The sequence below is a fragment of the Bombina bombina genome, chromosome 6 (genome assembly GCF_027579735.1).
Source record: "Bombina bombina isolate aBomBom1 chromosome 6, aBomBom1.pri, whole genome shotgun sequence".
Taxonomy (NCBI): domain Eukaryota; kingdom Metazoa; phylum Chordata; class Amphibia; order Anura; family Bombinatoridae; genus Bombina; species Bombina bombina.
Genome location: NC_069504.1, coordinates 542779069 through 542797628, shown reverse-complemented (window position 1 = coordinate 542797628; position 18560 = coordinate 542779069). Strand labels below are relative to the sequence as shown.

The window sequence follows — 18560 nt, the reverse complement described above, 5'->3', positions numbered from 1 at the left end:
AGTAGTTTCCTCTGTGTCAGACATGTTTAAACAGACTAGCAATGAGACTAGCAAGCTTGGAAAACACTTTAAACAAGTTTACAAGCAATATAAAAAACGTTACTGCACCTTTAAGAAACACAAATTTTGTCAAAATTTGAAATAACAGTGAAAAAAGGCAGTTACACTAACAAAATTTTTACAGTGTATGTAACAAGTTAGCAGAGCATTGCACCCACTTGCAAATGGATGATTAACCCCTTAATACCCAAAAAATAATAAAAGACAAAAACGTTTTTTTTTGTTTTGTTTTGTTTTTCAAACAGTCACAACAACTGCCACAGCTCTACTGTGGCTTTTTACCTCCCTCAAAAACGACTTTGAAGCCTTTTGAGCCCTCCAGAGATGTCCTGGATCATGCAGGAAGAAGCTGGATGTCTGTGTCTAATTTTTGCTGTGCAAAAAAAACGGCAAAATAGGCCCCTCCCACTCATATTACAACAGTGGAAAGCCTAAGGAAACTGTTTCTAGGCCAAATTCAAGCCAGCCATGTGGAAAAAAACTAGGCCCCAATAAGTTTTATCACCAAATACATATAAAAACGATTAAACATGCCAGCAAACGTTTTATATTACATTTTTATAAGAGTATGCATCTCTATTAATAAGCCTGATACCAGTAGCTGTCACTGCATTTAAGGCTTTACTTACATTAGTTCGGTATCAGCAGCATTTTCTAGCAAATTCCATCCCTAGAAAAATATTATCTGCACATACCTTATTGCAGGAAAACCTGCACGCCATTCCCTCTCTGAAGTTACCTCACTCCTCAGAATATGTGAGAACAGCCATGGATCTTAGTTACTTCTGCTAAGATCATAGAAAATGCAGGCAGATTCTTCTTCTAAATACTGCCTGAGATAAACAGTACACTCCGGCACCATTTAAAAATAACAAACTTTTGATTGAAGAATAAACTAAGTATAAAACACCACACTCCTCTTACGACCTCCATCTTGGTTGAGGCTTGCAAGAGAATGACTGGATATGACAGTTAGGGGAGGAGCTATATAGCAGCTCTGCTGTGGGTGATCCTCTTGCAACTTCCTGTTGGGAAGGAGAATATCTCATAAGTAATGGATGATACGTGGACTGGATACACTTAACAAGAGAAATCCCAACTACACCCTAAGATCTCCCAGATGGTCAACCCTTCTTTCACATCTGCAGCTTGCTTTGGAAAATTACATTCTATCCAGCAACATCAAAGGGGCAGTATATTGTAAAAATGTTTTTCTCTTAATGTGTTTCCAATGTCTTGTTATACCGGCAGCAGAGTATAAAATGTATGAGAAAATATTAATTTACGTTTATTTTTGTATATGGAATAACTGGTTTTGTTTTTTGGAAACCACAACCCATCAAAATGGGTAAAGCTCTCAGGGAAAGCAGATCTCCTTATTGTATCACTTTTTTTTTTTACACACACATGCTTCTTTATATTATCTATGTCTGTATACCTTAGCCCAATACTTAGGGCCTGATATTCAAAACATCGCCGGCATGAAAAGAAATCACACAAAATCTTTAAGGACTCTGTTTCACATCAATAAAGAAAACAACACAGAAACAATTCTCAAGATAAAATTTGTGTTTCTAAAAAAATTTAAGAGCCTCACCGTACTAAAATATCTTGCCTAGGCTGCGAGGTTTTGAAATTTATGTCCTGAGAGAGAACAATTAAAAATTAACATTTTATTGATTTTCTCTTCTGCCTTCCACTGGGAGTGTAATTCCTTCTGCTGGCTATGTTTACACAGCATTTTGACTTACTTAACCCCTTAACGACCGAGGACGTGCATGGTACGTCCTCAAAAAAAAGGCAGTTAACGCCTGAGGAAGTACCCTGCACGTCCTCGGTGTGGAAAGCAGCTGGAAGCGATCCTGCTCGCTTCCAGCTGCTTTCCGGTTATTGCAGTGATGCCTCGATATGGAGGCATCCTGCAATAACCTTGTATGGCCATCCGATGCAGAGAGAGCCACTCTGTGGCCCTCTCTGCACCGGACATCGATGGCCGGTATCGTTGGTGGGTGGGAGCAGACTTGGGAGGCGGGTGGCGGCCATCGATGGCCCTGGTCATGTGGAGGGGGGCGGGATCGTGGGCGGGGATGGCTGGGGGTGGGCACGCGCGAGTGCACGGGGAGGGAGTGGGTGGGAACCGCTACACTACTGAGAAAGCTATAATAAAAACGTATAAAAAAGGAGATTCAAATATAAAAATAAAAGATCAGTGAGGTGGTGGATGTTGGTCTGTGGGGGGGGGAGCTACACTACAGAAAAAAAAGCCCTTTTTTTTTGCAAACTGGGTAATGGCAGACAGCTGCCAGTACCCAAGATGGCCCCCAATAAGGCAGATGGGGAGGGTTAGGGAGCTGTTTTGGGGGGGGGATCAGGGAGGTTGGGGGCTAAGAGGTGATGCTACGCTGCAGCATATGTAAATATGCTATAAAAAAAAATTATTTTAGTACTGGCAGACTTTCTGCCAGTACTTAAGATGGCGGGGACAATTGTGGGGTGGGGGAGGGAAGGGAGCTGTTTGGGAGGGATCAGGGGGTCTGATGTGTCAGGTGGGAGGCTGATCTCTACACTAAAGCTAAAATTAACCCTGCAAGCTCCCTACAAACTACCTAATTAACCCCTTCACTGCTAGCCATAATACACGTGTGATTCGCAGCAGCATTTAGCGGCCTTCTAATTACCAGAAAGCAAAGCCAAAGCCATATATGTCTGCTATTTCTGAACAAAGGGGATCCCAGAGAAGCATTTACAACCATTTGTGCCATAATTGCACAAGCTGTTTGTAAATGATTTCAGTGAGAAACCTAAAATTGTGAAAAATTTTACATTTTTTTTTAATTTGATCACATTTGGCGGTGAAATGGTGGCATGAAATATACCTAGATCAATACTTGGGGTTGTCTACTACCCTACACTAAAGCTAAAATTACCCCAAAAAGCTCCCTAATTAACCCCTTCACTGCTGGGCATAATACACATGTGGTGCACAGTGGCATTTAGCGGCCTTCTAATTACCAAAAAGCAACGCCAAACCCATATATGTCTGCTATTTCTGAACAAAGGGGATCCCAGAGAAGAATTTACAACCATTTATGCCATAATTGCACAAGCTGTTTGTAAATAATTTCAGTGAGAAACCGAAAGTTTGTGAAAAAAATTGTGAAAAAGTGAACGATTTTTTGTATTTGATCACATTTGGCGGTGAAATGGTGGCATGAAATATACCAAAATGAGCCTAGGTCAATACTTTGGGTTGACCTAATTTTTTCTGCCTTATTTTACCTGTCACTTACCACTTATGCCTTTTTTACCTGTTTTGGCATTGTATGGATATTTACCTATTATATTGAGCATTTGTTTGAGCTAAACAATAAACAGGTATTTCACTGCTTACCATTGTTTGCTTTTCTCAGCTTTACTGGGTGCGCTGATTGTTGGTGTTGTTCAATACTTTGGGTTGTCTGCTACACTACACTAAAATTAATGCTACAAGCTCCCTAATAAACTCCTTCACGGTTTGGCATAATACAACTGTAGTGCATAGCGGTATTTAGCGGCCTTCTAATTACCAAAAAGTAATGCCAAAGCCATAAATGTCTGCTATTTCTGAACAAAGGGGATCCCAGAGAAGCATTTACAACCATTTGTGCCATAATTGCACAAGCTGTTTGTAAATAATTTCAGTAAGAAACCCAAAGTTTGTGAAAAAGTTAACAATTTTTTTTATTTGATCGCATTTGGCGGTGGCATGAAATATACCAAAATTGGCCTAGATCAATACTTTGGGATGTCTTCTAAAAAAAAATATATACATGTCAATGGATATTCAGGGATTCCTGACAGATATCAGGGTTCCAATGTAACTAGCGCTAATTTTGAAAAAAAGTGGTTTGGAAATAGCAAAGTGCTACTTGTATTTATGGCCCTATAACTTGCAAAAAAAGCAAAGAACGTGTAAACTTTGGGTATTTCTAAACTCAGGACAAAATTTAGAAACTATTTAGCATGGTTTTTTTTGGTGATTGTAGATATGTAACAGATTTTGGGGGTCAAAGTTAAAAAAAAGTGTGTATTTTCCATTTTTTCCTCATATTTTATAGTTTTTTTTATAGTAAATTATAAGATATGATGAAAATAATGGTATCTTTAGAAAGTACATTTAATGGCGAGAAAAACTGTATTTAATATGTGTGGGTACAGTAAATGAGTAAGAGAAAAATTACAGCTAAACACAAACACAGCAGAAATGTAAAAATAGCCCTGGTCCCAAACGGACAGAAAATGGAAAAGTGCTGTGGTCATTAAGGGGTTAAAGGGACATGAAACCCAATGTTTTCTTTCATGATTCAGATAAAGCATGTAATTTTAAACAATTTTTCAATTTACTTCTATTGTCAATTTTTTTTTGTTCTCTTGGTATCCCTTGGAGGAAAGTAAGCCCAGGAATGTGAACGTCTGCTGCACTATATGGCAGCAGTTTTGCAAAAATGTTATACATTTGCAAGAGCACTGGATGGCAGCATTTTTTCCTGTCTTGTAGTGCTCTAGAGATGTGCATGCTACCAATCTAGATAATCTTCAATTAAGAATACCACACGAACAAAGCTGATCACAGAAGTAAATTAGAAACTATTATTTACATTGTATGTTTTGTCTAAATCACAGAAGAAGAAAAAAAACAGGGTTTCATGTCCCTTTAAGTACAGAAACTTTTAATATAGGTAGGGATTCCATAAGCAACATCAGCTATTTCAAATACCAATATAAATATTTAAAAATTTTACGTTTAACACACTACAGCAAGTAAAATAGATAATTGGCAACAAACTAAAGGGGAGAAAAATGTAGGGTAAATTGTCCCTTTACTATAACAAAACAAATATGTAGATATTAAAAGGCCATAATACCCAAATGTTTAAACAATTGAAAGTGAAGCAGCATAGCTGTAAAAAGCCGACTAGAAAATATCACCTGAACATCTCTATGTAAAAAAGAAAACATAATTTATGCTTACCTGATAAATTTATTTCTCTTGTGGTGTATCCAGTCCACGGATCATCCATTACATGTGGGATATTCTCCTTCCCAACAGGAAGTTGCAAGAAGATCACCCACAGAAGAGCTGTCTATATAGCTCCTCCCCTAACTTCCACCTCCAGTCATTCGACCGAAGACAAGCAAGAGAAAGGAGAAACTATAGGGTGCAGTGGTGACTGTAGTTTAGAGTTAAGAAATACCTGCCTTAAAATGACAGGGCGGGCCGTGGATTGGATACACCACAAGAGAAATAAATTTATCAGGTAAGCATAAATTTTGTTTTCTCTTGTAAGGTGTATCCAGTCCACAGATCATCCATTACTTGTGGGATACCAATACCAAAGCTAAAGTACACGGATGAAGGGAGGGACAAGGCAGGTACTTAAACGGAAGGAACCACTGCCTGTAAAACCTTTCTCCCAAAAATAGCCTCCGAAGAAGCAAAAGTATCAAATTTATAGAATTTTGAAAAAGTATGAAGCGAAGACCAAGTCACCGCCTTGCAAATCTGTTCAACAGAAGCCTCATTTTTAAAGGCCCATGTGGAAGCCACAGGTCTAGTAGAATGAGCTGTAATCCTTTCAGGAGGCTGCTGGCCAGCAGTCTCATAAGCTAAGCGTATTATACTTCTTAGACAAAGCGAAAGAGAAGTTGCCGAAGCCTTTTGGCCTTTCCTCTGTCCAGAGTAGACAACAAACAAAATCTTTAGTAGCTTGTAAATAATACTTTAAAGCACGAACCACGTCAAGATTGTGTAATAGACGTTCCTTCTTTGAAGAAGGATTAGGACACAATGACGGAACAACAATCTCCTGAATGATATTCTTATTAGATACCACCTTAGGTAAAAACCCAGGTTTGGTACGCAAAACATAATTTATGCTTACCTGATAAATTTATTTCTCTTGTAGTGTATCCAGTCCACGGATCATCCATTACTTATGGGATATATTCTCCTTCCCAACAGGAAGTTGCAAGAGTCCACCCACAGCAAAGCTGCTATATAGCTCCTCCCCTAACTGCCATTACCAGTCATTCGACCGAAAACATGCAGAGAAAGGAAAACCATAGGGTGCAGTGGTGACTGTAGTTTAATGGAAAAATTACCTGCCTTAAAGTGACAGGGCGGGCCGTGGACTGGATACACTACAAGAGAAATAAATTTATCAGGTAAGCATAAATTATGTTTTCTCTTGTTAAGTGTATCCAGTCCACGGATCATCCATTACTTATGGGATACCAATACCAAAGCTAAAGTACACGGATGATGGGAGGGACAAGGCAGGTACTTAAACGGAAGTTACCACTGCCTGTAAAAAACCCTTTCTCCCAAAAATAGCCTCCGAAGAAGCAAGGTATCAAATTTGTTAAATTTGAAAAAGTATGAAACGCAGACCAAGACTCCGTCTTGTAATCTGTTCAACAGAAGCCACATTTAAAAAAGGCCCAAGTGAAAACCACAGCTCTAGTAGAATGAACTGTAATCCCTTCAGGAGGCTGCTGTCCAGCAGTCTCATAAGCTAAATGAATTATGCTTTTTAACCAAAAAGACAGAGAGGTTGCTGAAGTCCTTTGACCTCTCCTCTGTCCAGAATAGACAACAAACAAGGTGAATGTTTGATGAAAATCTGTAGTAGCTTGTAAGTAAAACTTTAAAACACGAACCACGTCCAAATTGTGTAATAGACGTTCCTTCTTTGAAGAAGGATTAGGATACAAGAATGGAACAACAATCTCTTGAGTGATATTCTTGTTAGATACCACCTTAGGTAAAAACCCAGGTTGGTACACAGGACTACCTTATCCGTACGGAGAACCAGATAAGGAGAATCACATTGCAACGCAGATAACTCGGAGACTCTATGAGCCGAGGAAATAGCTACCAAAAAGGAACTTTCCAAGATAGAAGTTTGATATCTATGGAATGAAAAGGTTCAAATGGAACTCCTTGAAGAACCTTAAGAACCAGCTTTAAGCTCCATGGCGGAGCAACATTTTTAACCACAGGCTTGGTTCTAACCAAAGCCTGACCAAATGCCTGAACGTCTAGAATACCTGCCAGACGCTTGTGCAAAAGAATAGACAGAGTAGAAATCTGTCCTTTTAAAGAACTAGCTGACAACCCTTTTCTCAAAATCATCTTGGAGAAAAGATAATATCCTGGGAATCCAGACTTTACTCCATGAGTAACCCTTGGATTCATAACAATAAGATATTTACAAAACTGCCACAGCTGAGCTGTGGATTACCTTCCCTATAACTGTTTCTATGCAAAATTTAAGCCAGCCATGTAAAAAAATTAGGCCCCAATAAGTTTTATCACCAAACATATGTTAAAAAACGATTAAACATGCCAGCAAACGTTTTAAAACACATTCTTATAAGAGTATGTATGTCTATTAATAAGCCTGATCCAGTCGCTATCACTGCATTTAAGGCTTTACTTACATTACTTCTGTATCAGCAGTATTTTCTTAGTCAATTCCATTCCTTAGAAAAATATATTACTGCACATACCTTAGCATATATCTCTATCAATCAGCCTGGTACCAGTCGCTTTCACTGCATTTAAAGGCTGTACTTACATTACTTCGGTATCAGCAGTATTTTCTTAGTCAATTCCATTCCTTAGAAAAATATTTTACTGCACATACCTTATTTGCAGGAAAACCTGCACGCCATTCCCCCTCTGAAGTACCTTACTCCTCAGAATGTGTGAGAACAGCAACTGGATCTTAGTTACGTCTGCTAAGATCATAGAAAAAACGCAGGCAGATTCTTCTTCCAAATACTGCCTGAGATAAACAGCACACTCCGGTGCCATTTAAAAATAACAAACTTTTGATTGAAGAAATAAACTAAGTATAAAAAATCACAGACTCTCACGACCTCCTATCTATGTTGAGACTTGCAAGAGAATGACTGGTAATGGCAGTTAGGGGAGGAGCTATATAGCAGCTTTGCTGTGGGTGGACTCATGCAACTTCCTGTTGGGAAGGAGAATATATCCCATAAGTAATGGATGATCCGTGGACTGGATACACTTAACAAGAGAAAACTACCTTATCTGCATGGAAGATCAGATAAGGGGAATCAAATTGTAAGGCAGATGACTCGGAAACTCTACGAGCCGAGGAAATAGCTACCAAAAATAGAACTTTCCAAGATAAAAGTTTGATATCTATGGAATGAAGAGGTTTAAACGGAACCCAAATTTAAACTCCATGGTGGAGCAACAGGTTTAAACACAGGCTTGATTCTAACTAAAGCCTGACAAAATGCCTGAACGTCTGGAACATCCGCCAGACGCTTGTGCAAAAGAATAGACAGAGCAGAAATCTGTCCCTTTAAGGAACTAGCTGACAATCCTTTTTCCAATCCTTCTTGGAGAAAAGATAATATCCTGGGAATCCTGACTTTACTCCATAAATAACCCTTGGATTCACACCAATAAAGATATTTACGCCATATCTTATGATAGATTTTCCTGGTGACAGGCTTTCGTGCCTGTATTAAGGTATCAATAACTGACTCGGAGAAGCCACGATTTGATAAAATCAAGCGTTCAATCTCCAGGCAGTCAGTCTCAGAGAAATTAGATTTGGATGGTTGAAAGGACCCTGAAGTAGAAGGTCCTGTCTCAGAGGCAGAGTCCATGGTGGAAGGGATGACATGTCCACCAGATCTGCATACCAAGTCCTGCGTGGCCACGCAGGTGATATCAAAATCACTGATGCTCTCTCCTGCTTGATTTTGGCAATCAGACGAGGGAGCAGAGGAAACGGTGGAAACACATAAGCCAGGTTGAAAGACCAAGGCGTTGCTAGAGCATCTATTAGGGTCGCCTTGGGATCCCTGGACCTGGATCCTTAACAAGGAAGTTTGGCGTTCTGGCGAGACGCCATGAGATCCAGTTCTGGTTTGCCCCAACGATGAATCAATTGTGCAAACACCTCCGGATGGAGTTCCCACTCCCCCGGATGAAAAGTCTGTCGACTTAGAAAATCCGCCTCCCAGTTCTCTACACCTGGGATATGGATAGCTGATAGGTGGCAAGAGTGAATCTCTGCCCAGCAAATTATCTTTGAGATTTCCAACATCGCTAGGGAACTCCTTGTTCCCCCTTGATGGTTGATGTAAGCCACAGTCGTGATGTTGTCCGACTGAAATCTGATGAACCTCATTGTCGCTAGCTGAGGCCAAGCCTGAAGAGCATTGAATATCGCTCTTAGTTCCAGAATGTTTATCGGAAGGAGTGTCTCCTCCTGAGTCCACGATCCCGGAGCCTTCAGGGAGTTCCAGACTGCCCCCCAGCCTAGAAGGCTGGCATCTGTCGTTACAATTGTCCAATCTGGCCTGCGAAAGGTCATACCTTTGGACAGATGGACCCGAGATAGCCACCAGAGAAGAGAATCCCTGGTCTCTTGATCCAGATTTAGTAGAGGGGACAAATCTGTGTAATCCCCATTCCACTGACTGAGCATGCAGAGTTGCAGTAGTCTGAGATGTAGGCGGGAAAACGGCACTATGTCCATTGCCGCTACCATTAAGCCGATTACTTCCATACACTGAGCCACTGAAGGGCGAGAAGTGGAATAAAGAACACGGCAGGAATTTAGAAGTTTTGATAACCTGGTCTCTGTCAGGTAAATCCTCATTTCTACAGAATCTATTAGAGTTCCCAGAAAGGAGACTCTTGTGAGAGGGGCTAGAGAACTCTTTTCTTTGTTCACTTTCCACCCATGCGACCTCAGAAATGCCAGAACTATGTCTGTATGAAACTTGGCAATTTGGAAATTTTACGCCTGTATCAGAATGTCGTCTAAATAAGGGGCCACTGCTATGCCCCGCGGCCTTAGGACCGCCAGAAGTGACCCCAGAACCTTCGTAAAGATTCATGGGGCTGTAGCTAACCCAAAGGGAAGAGCTACAAACTGGTAATGCCTGTCTAGGAAGGCAAACCTGAGAAACTGATGATGCTCTTTGTGTATCGGAATGTGAAGATAAGCATCCTTTAAATCCACTGTAGTCATATATTGACCCTCCTGGATCATAGGTAGGATGGTACGAATAGTCTCCATCTTGAATGATGGAACCCTGAGAAATTTGTTTAAGATCTTGAGATCTAAGATTGGTCTGAAGGTTCCCTCTTTTTTGGGAACCACAAACAGATTTGAATAGAATCCTTGTCCCTGTTCCTCCTTTGGAACTGGGTGGATCACTCCCATAACTAGGAGGTCTTGAACACAGTGTAAAAATGCCTCTCTCTTTATCTGGTTTGCAGATAATTGTGAAAGATGAAATCTCCCTTTTGGAGGAAAAGCTCTGAAGTCCAGAAGATATCCATGGGACACAATTTCCAACACCCAGGGATCCTGGACATCTCTTGCCCAAGCCTGGGCGAAGAGCGAAAGTCTGCCCCCTACTAGATCCGTTACCGGATCGGGGGCCAATCCTTCATGCTGTCTTAGAGGCAGCAGCAGGCTTTAGGGCCTGCTTACCTTTGTTCCAAGTCTGGTTAGGTCTCCAGACCGACGGACTGGGCAAAAGTTCCCTCTTGTTTTGAATTAGAGGAAGTTGATGCCGCACTCGCCTTGAAGTTTCGAAAGGCACGAAAATTAGACTGTTTGGCCCTTGATTTGGACCTATCCTGAGGAAGGGCATGACCTTTTCCTCCAGTGATATCAGAAATGATCTCCTTCAAACCAGGCCCGAATATGGTCTGCCCCTTGAAGGGAATATTAAGCAGCTTAGACTTTGAAGTAACGTCAGCTGACCATGATTTAAGCCATAGCGCCCTACGCGCCTGAATAGCAAAACCAGAATTCTTAGCCGTTATTTTAGTCAAATGAACAATGGCATCAGAAACAAAAGAATTGGCTAGCTTAAGTGCTCTAAGCTTGTCAAGTATATCATCCAATGGGGTCTCTACCTGTAAAGCCTCTTCCAGAGACTCAAACCAGAAGGCCGCAGCAGCAGTGACTGGGGCAATGCATGCAAGGGGCTGTAGAATAAAACCTTGTTGAATAAACATTTTCTTAAGGTAACCCTCTAACTTTTTATCCATTGGATCTAAGAAAGCACAACTGTCCTCGACAGGGATAGTAGTACGCTTAGCTAGTGTAGAAACTGCTCCCTCCACCTTAGGGACCGTTTGCCATAAGTCCCGTGTGGCGGCATCTATTGGAAACATTTTCTTAAAAATAGGAGGGAGAGAGAGAACGGCACACCTGGTCTATCCCATTCCTTAGTAATAATTTCTGTAAACCTTTTAGGTATTGGAAAAACATCAGTGTAAACAGGTACTGCACAGTATTTATCCAATCTACACAATTTCTCTGGCACTGCAATTGTATCACAGTCATTCAGAGCAGCTAAAACCTCCCTGAGCAACACGCGGAGGTGTTCAAGCTTAAATTTAAATGTTGATACTTCAGAATCAGGTTGAATCCTCTTCCCTGAGTCAGAAAAATCACCCACAGAAAGAAGCTCTCCATCCTCAGCTTCTGCATATTGTGAAGGGGTATCAGAACATAGCTACTAAAGCGTCAGTATGCTCTGTATTTCTTCTAACTCCAGAGCTGTCTCGCTTTCCTCGTAACCCAGGTAGTCTGGATAATACCGCTGACAGTGTATTATCCATGACTGCCGCCATGTCTTGTAAAGAAAACGCCATGGGCGCGCTAGATGTACTTGGCGCCTCTTGAGCGTGAGTCCCTTGAGCGGGATTTAAAGGTTCTGACACGTGGGGCAAGTTAGTCGGCATAACTTCCCTCTCATCAGATTCCTCTGGTGATAAATTTTTTAAAGACAGAATATGGTCTTTATTACTTAAAGTGAAATCAGAACATTTGGTACACATTCTAAGAGGGGGTTCCACCATGGCTTCTAAACATAATGAACAAGGAGTTTCCTCTATGTCAGACATGTTTAAACAGACTAGCAATGAGACCAGCAAGCTTGGAAAACACTTTAAAGCAAGTTAACAAGCAAAAAATAAAAACGGTACTGTGCCTTTAAGAAAAATAAAAAAGGTCAGAATTTGAAAAACAGTGAAAAAAAGCAGTAAATCAAACGAAATTTTTACAGTGTGTATAATAAGCTAAAAGAGCATTGCACCCACTTGCAAATGGATGATTAACCCCTTAGTTTAAAAAACGGATCAAAAAAACAATATAGACGTTTTTTAACAGTCACAACAAACTGCCACAGCTCTGCTGTGGCCCTACCTTGCCATACAAACGACTTTGGAAAGCCTAAAAACCCTTTAGAGAGGTCCTATTAGCATTCAGGGGACTCCTTGAGGGAAGCTGGATGTCTCAGTCTGCAAAAGTTACTGCGCAATTAAGCACTAAATTAGACCCCTCCCACTCATGTCTACACAGTGGGAGGCCTAAGAAAACTGTTTCTAGGCAAATTTAAGCCAGCCATGTGGAAAAAACTACGCCCCAATAAAGTTTTATCACCAAAACATATATAAAAAAACGTTTAAGCACTCCCAGCAAACGTTTTATATGACAGGAATTGAAAAATAATAAGAGTATTACCTCTGACAGTAAGCATGATACCAGTCGCTATTAAATCACTGTAATCAGGCTTACCTTAAATAAATCTGGTATCAGCAGCATTTTCTAGCATTTACATTCCTCTAGAAAAAAATTAAACTGCACATACCTCATAGCAGGATAACCTGCACGCCATTCCCCAGCTGAAGTTACCTCTCTCTTCAGTTATGTGTGAGAACAGCAATGGATCTTAGTTACAACCTGCTAAGATCATTAGAGACCACAGGCAGATTCTTCTTCTATTTTCTGTCTGGGACCAAAATAGTACAACTCCGGTACCATTTAAAAATAACAAACTCTTGAATTGAAGAAAAAACAACTACATTTCACCACATCTCTCTTACTGCTTCCATGCTTGTCAAGAGTTGCAAGAGAATGACTGGGGGTGGCAGTTAGGGGAGGAGCTATATAGACAGCTCTGCTGTGGGTGATCTTCTTGCAACTTCCTGTTGGGAAAGAGAATATCCCACAAGTAATGGATGATCCGTGGACTGGATACACCTTACAAGAGAAAGATATTTTACCTCAAAAGTTTCTCAGTAGCCACATCCCATTGTAAAGGACTTCTAAGCAACAAATCAGTATGTCTGTCCCGGGACAGCGGAAGGAGCGATCTTTCGTGCACACTCATCTTATTTCCCTATTCAGTGTAAGGAAGTTTACAATGAAATCTCATGAGAATTAAGTGAAATCTCATGAGATCACAGTAAAAGTTCATGACCTCAGCACTGCTGATGTTGATTGGTTGCTGTTCATTTCTTCATTTATTTATTTTTACCTGCAGCTGGGCAGCAGCTGAATTATAACTTTTTGAACAGAACTTACTCTGCTGAGCTGAGGAGATTGAGAGGTAAAATATCTTCCCTTTTTACATAGAGATGCTCAGGTGATATTTTCCTGTCAGCTTTTTACGGTTCTGCTGCATCAGTTTCAAGTGATTTAGCATATGAGTATTATGTCCCTTTAAACAAGCAATTGCATGCATTCACAGAACCCCTTTGCAAACACGTTTCCAAAGTTGAGGATGTAATAATCATTTCTCCTTGTTGTTAGCAGTTCTCCTTTGCTGTGCAAGTTATCATGTATTAACTATATATGTCAATGGAAGTAACAGCTACTGGCCAATCAGCTATATTTAAAATGAGCCCTAATGAATTTCAAACATAAGCAATGAGGCCTCTTGGCAGACTTATGACGGTCCATAAATGTAGCCCAATATCTTTAATTAATTTGAGAAGTGCAGTTTCTTACCTTGGCATGAACCGACTTGTGTTTCTCCATGAAAAACCAATGACTGACCTAGGATGTGCCAAGTATACAAATGAAAACTGGACTTCGGTGAAGCTTTTCTTTTCCTGGTCTTCTTGAGACAAAAAAGATGATTTCCATCCAGTAAGAGGATACCAAACCTTTAACAAACAGTCATCCTATGCAAAGAAATGAAGAACATAGCAAATTAAGGCATCAAACTGCTCCCATGTATCTACAACAAAGCACTATTGGTGAATGCTTTATCAACATGTTGCCTCCTATTCTTTTATTCAGCATTAAAGAGACATGAAACCCAATCACTTTCTTTCATGATTTAGATAGTGCATGCAATTTTAAATAACTTTCCAATATATTTCAAGTATTTAATTTGTTTTGTTCTCTTTCTATCCCTTGTTGAAAAGTATACCTAGGTAGACTCAGAAGCTGCTGATTGGTGGCTGCACATATATGCATCTTGCTATTGGTTGTCAGCTTACTCCCAGTAGTGCATTGCTGCTCCTTAAACAAAGAATACCAAGGGAATGAAGAAATAGAATAGAAGTAAATTGGAAAGTTGTTTAAAATTGTTTGTTCTTTCTGAATTCTGAATTTTGGGTTTCATATCCCTTTAAATTAGACTAATGCTATAAACTGTACAGAAGTAATATTGTCTCAACAACCTACAAAATCCATTTAAGGTGTTACAGCATTGTTTTATTGCACTATTGCTTTCATAGCAATGCACATATGCTGCACAAACTGACTCACAGGATATGTTCAGCTCCTGATCAGTGTTGCATTTCTGGCTTTATGTGTTTAAAGGGACAGTAAAGTCAAAATCAAATGTCCATGATTCAGATGGTGAATGCAAATTTAAACAACAATTTAGTCATATCATCAAATTTGCTTTGTTCTCTTGCTATCCTTTAACAAAGAGATGTAGAAGTATTTGCAATGATGTATACAATTACTATAAACATTGTTGCAAACACTGCTACAAGATAGCTACATAAAAATAAAATTTGTTGTTTAAAATTGCATGTCCTGTCCAATCCATTTAAAGGGACATAAAACCCATTTTTTTCTTTAATGGTTCAGAGCATGTGATTTTAAACAACTTTCCTATTCATTTCTATTATCTAATTTATTTTGTTCTCTTGATATCCTTTGTTGAAAAGGATAACTAGGTAGACTCAGGAGCTGCTGATTAGTTGCTGCACATAAATGCCTCCTGTTACTGGCTTGCCCGATACACTAACTAAGAGTATAACGTAAATAAGATGATATAAGTAAATTGGAAATGTGTTTTTTGAGTTGAGACAGAAACAGATGTGGGTTTCACATGTGGGAAATTAAACACTTTAAATGGCAATATAAAATGATAAATATATATATATATATATATATATATATATATATATATATATATATAGTAGCTCCCATTGTTTTCATAGACATTAACACATTAAAGGGACAGTATACACTAATTTTCATATAACTGCATGTAATAGACACTACTATTAAGAATAATATGCACAGATACTGATATAAAAATACAGTATAAAACCTTTTAAAAACTTACTTAGAAGCTTCAAGTTTAGCACTGTTGATTAGATAAATAGGAACACCCAGGGAAAGTGGCTAAATTGCAGCCACTCCCCCCTTCCCTGCATATGAAGACAGATTATACAAACAGAAGCCAGCAGTAGACTGGAAAAGCGCATATACTTCTGACACTGAGGGGCTTGGTTAGGAGTCTGATAATCTGCACAATGTTATTAAAAAAATAAGCAAAACTATACATTGTTACAAAAACACCCCCAGATGGGCTATATAAATGGATCATCTGCAAAACATTTATGCAAAGAAAAAACATAATTTATGTAAGAACTTACCTGATAAATTAATTTCTTTCATATTGGCAAGGGTCCATGAGCTAGTGACGTATGGGATATACATTCCTACCAGGAGGGGCAAAGTTTCCCAAACCTCAAAATGCCTATAAATACACCCCCACCACACCCACAATTCAGTTTAACGAATAGCCAAGAAGTGGGGTGATAAGAAAGGAGTGAAAGCATCAACAAGGAATTGGAATGATTTATACAAAAAAATCATAACCACCATAAAAAGGGTGGGCCTCATGGACTCTTGTCAATATGAAAGAAATGAATTTATCGGGTAAGTTCTTACATAAATTATGTTTTGTTTCATGTAATTGGCAAAAGTCCATGAGATAGTGACGTATGGGATAGCAAATACCCAAGATGTGGAACTCCACGCAAGAGTCACTAGAGAGGGAGGGATAAAAATAAAGACAGCCAATTCCGCTGAAAAAAGAATCCACAACCCAAATCAAAAATTTTTAATATTATAATGAAAAAAACTGAAATTATAAGCAGAAGAATCAAACTGAAAAAGCTGCCTGAAGAACTTTTCTACCAAAAACTGCTTCTGAAGAAAAGAAAACATCAAAATGGTAGAATTTAGTAAAAGTATGCAAAGAAGACCAAGTTGCTGCTTTGCAAATCTGATCAACAGAAGCTTCATTCTTAAAAGCCCAGGAAGTAGAAACTGACCTAGTAGAATGAGCCGTAATCCTCTGAGGCAGGGATTTACCCGACTCCACATAAGCATGATGAATCAAAAGTTTTAACCAAGAAGCCAAAGTAATAGCAGAAGCTTTCTGACCTTTCTTAGGACCAGAAAAGATAACAGACTAGAATTCTTTCTGAAATCTTAAGTAGCTTCAACATAATATTTCAAAGCTCTTACCACATCCAAAGAATGCAAAGATCTTTCCAAAGAATTCTTAGGATTAGGACACAACGAAGGGACAACAATTTCTCTACTAATGTTGTTGGAATTCACAACCTTAGGTAAAAATTTAAATGAAGTCTGCAAAACCGCCTTATCCTAATGAAAAATCAGAAAAGGAGATTCACAAGAAAGAGCAGATAATTCAGAAACTCTTCTAGCAGAAGAGATAGCCAAAAGAAACAATACTTTCCAAGAAAGTAACTTAATATCCAGAGAATGCATAGGCTCAAACGGAGGAGCCTGTAAAGCTCTCAAAACCAAATTAAGACTCCAAGGAGGAGAGATTGACTTAATGACAGGCTTGATACGAACCAAAGCCTGTACAAAACAACAAATGTCAGGAAGATTAGCAATTTTTCTGTGAAACAGAACAGAAATAGCAGAGATTTGTCCTTTCAAGGAACTTGCGGACAAACCCTTATCCAAACCATCCTGAAGAAACTGTAAAATTCTAGGAATTCTAAAAGAATGCCAAGAAAACTTATGAGAGGAACACCATGAAATGTAAGTCTTCCAAACTCGGTAATAAATCTTTCTAGACACAGATTTACGAGCCTGCAACATAGTATTGATCACTGAGTCAGAGAAACCTCTATGACTAAGCACTAAGCGTTCAATCTCCATACCTTCAAATTTAATGATTTGAGATCCTGATGTAAAAACGGACCTTGAGATAGAAGGTCTGACCTTAACGGAAGTGGCCAAGGTTGGCAACTGGACATCCGAACAAGATCCACATACCAAAACCTGTGTGGCCATGCTGGAGCCACCAGCAGAACAAACGAACGTTCCATTATGATTTTGGAAATCACTCGTGGAAGAAGAACTAGAGGCGGAAAGATATAAGCAGGTTGATCATTCCAAGGAAGTGACAACGCATCCACTGCTTCCGCCTGAGGATCCCTGGATCTGGACAGATACTTGGGAAGTTTCCTGTTTAGATGAGAAGCCATCAGATCTATTTCTGGAAGCCCCCATATCTGAACAATCTGAAGAAAGACCTCTGGGTGAAGAGACCATTCTTCCGGATGTAAAGTCTGGCGACTGAGATAATCCGCTTCCCAATTGTCTATACCTGGGATATGGACCGCAGAGATTAGACAGGAGCTGGATTCCGCCCATGCAAGTATCCGAGATACTTCCTTTCCTGAGGACTGCGAGTCCCACCTTGATGATTGACATACGCCACGGTTGTGACATTGTCTATCTGAAAACAAATAAACTATTCTCTCTTCAGAAGAGGCCAGAACTGAAGAGCTCTGAAAATCGCATGGAGTTCCAAAATATTGATTGGTAATCTCGCCTCTTGAGATTTCTAAACCCCCTGCCCTGTCAGAGATCCCCAGACAGCTCCCCAACCTGAAAGACTCGCATCTGTTGAAATCACAGTCCAGGTTGGACGAACAAAAGAGGCCCCTTGAACTAAACGGTGGTAATTTAACCACCAAGTCAGAGATAGTCGAGTATTGGGATTTAAGAATATCAATTGTGATATATTTGTATAATCCCTGCACCAAAGGTTCAGCATACAAAGCTGAAGAGGTCTCATGTGAAAACGAGCAAAGGGGATCGCGTCCGATGCTGCAGTCATGAGACCTAAAACTTCCATGCACATAGCTACTGAAGGGAATGACCGAGACTGAAGGTTCCAACAAGCTGAAACCAATTTCAGACGTCTTTTGTCTGTTAGAGACAAAGTCATGGATACTGAATCTATTTGGAATCCAAAAAAAGTTACCCTTGTCTGAGGAATCAAGGAACTTTTTGGTAAATTGATCCTCCAACCATGTTTTTGAAGAAACAACACGAGTTGATTCGTGTGAGATTCTG

At 39.7% G+C, this 18560-nt stretch overlaps 1 protein-coding gene across 2 annotated transcripts in view; it reads right to left on the bottom strand.

Moving 5' to 3' along the window:
- DMXL2 (Dmx like 2) overlaps window positions 1-18560 on the bottom strand; it is a 641271-nt gene that overhangs the window by 420441 nt on the left and 202270 nt on the right. For both annotated transcript variants that reach the window (XM_053717470.1, XM_053717469.1), the window contains exon 7: window positions 13911-14086. In XM_053717470.1, coding sequence (XP_053573445.1) covers window positions 13911-14086 — 176 coding nt within the window. The remainder of the gene's footprint in view (window positions 1-13910; window positions 14087-18560) is intronic.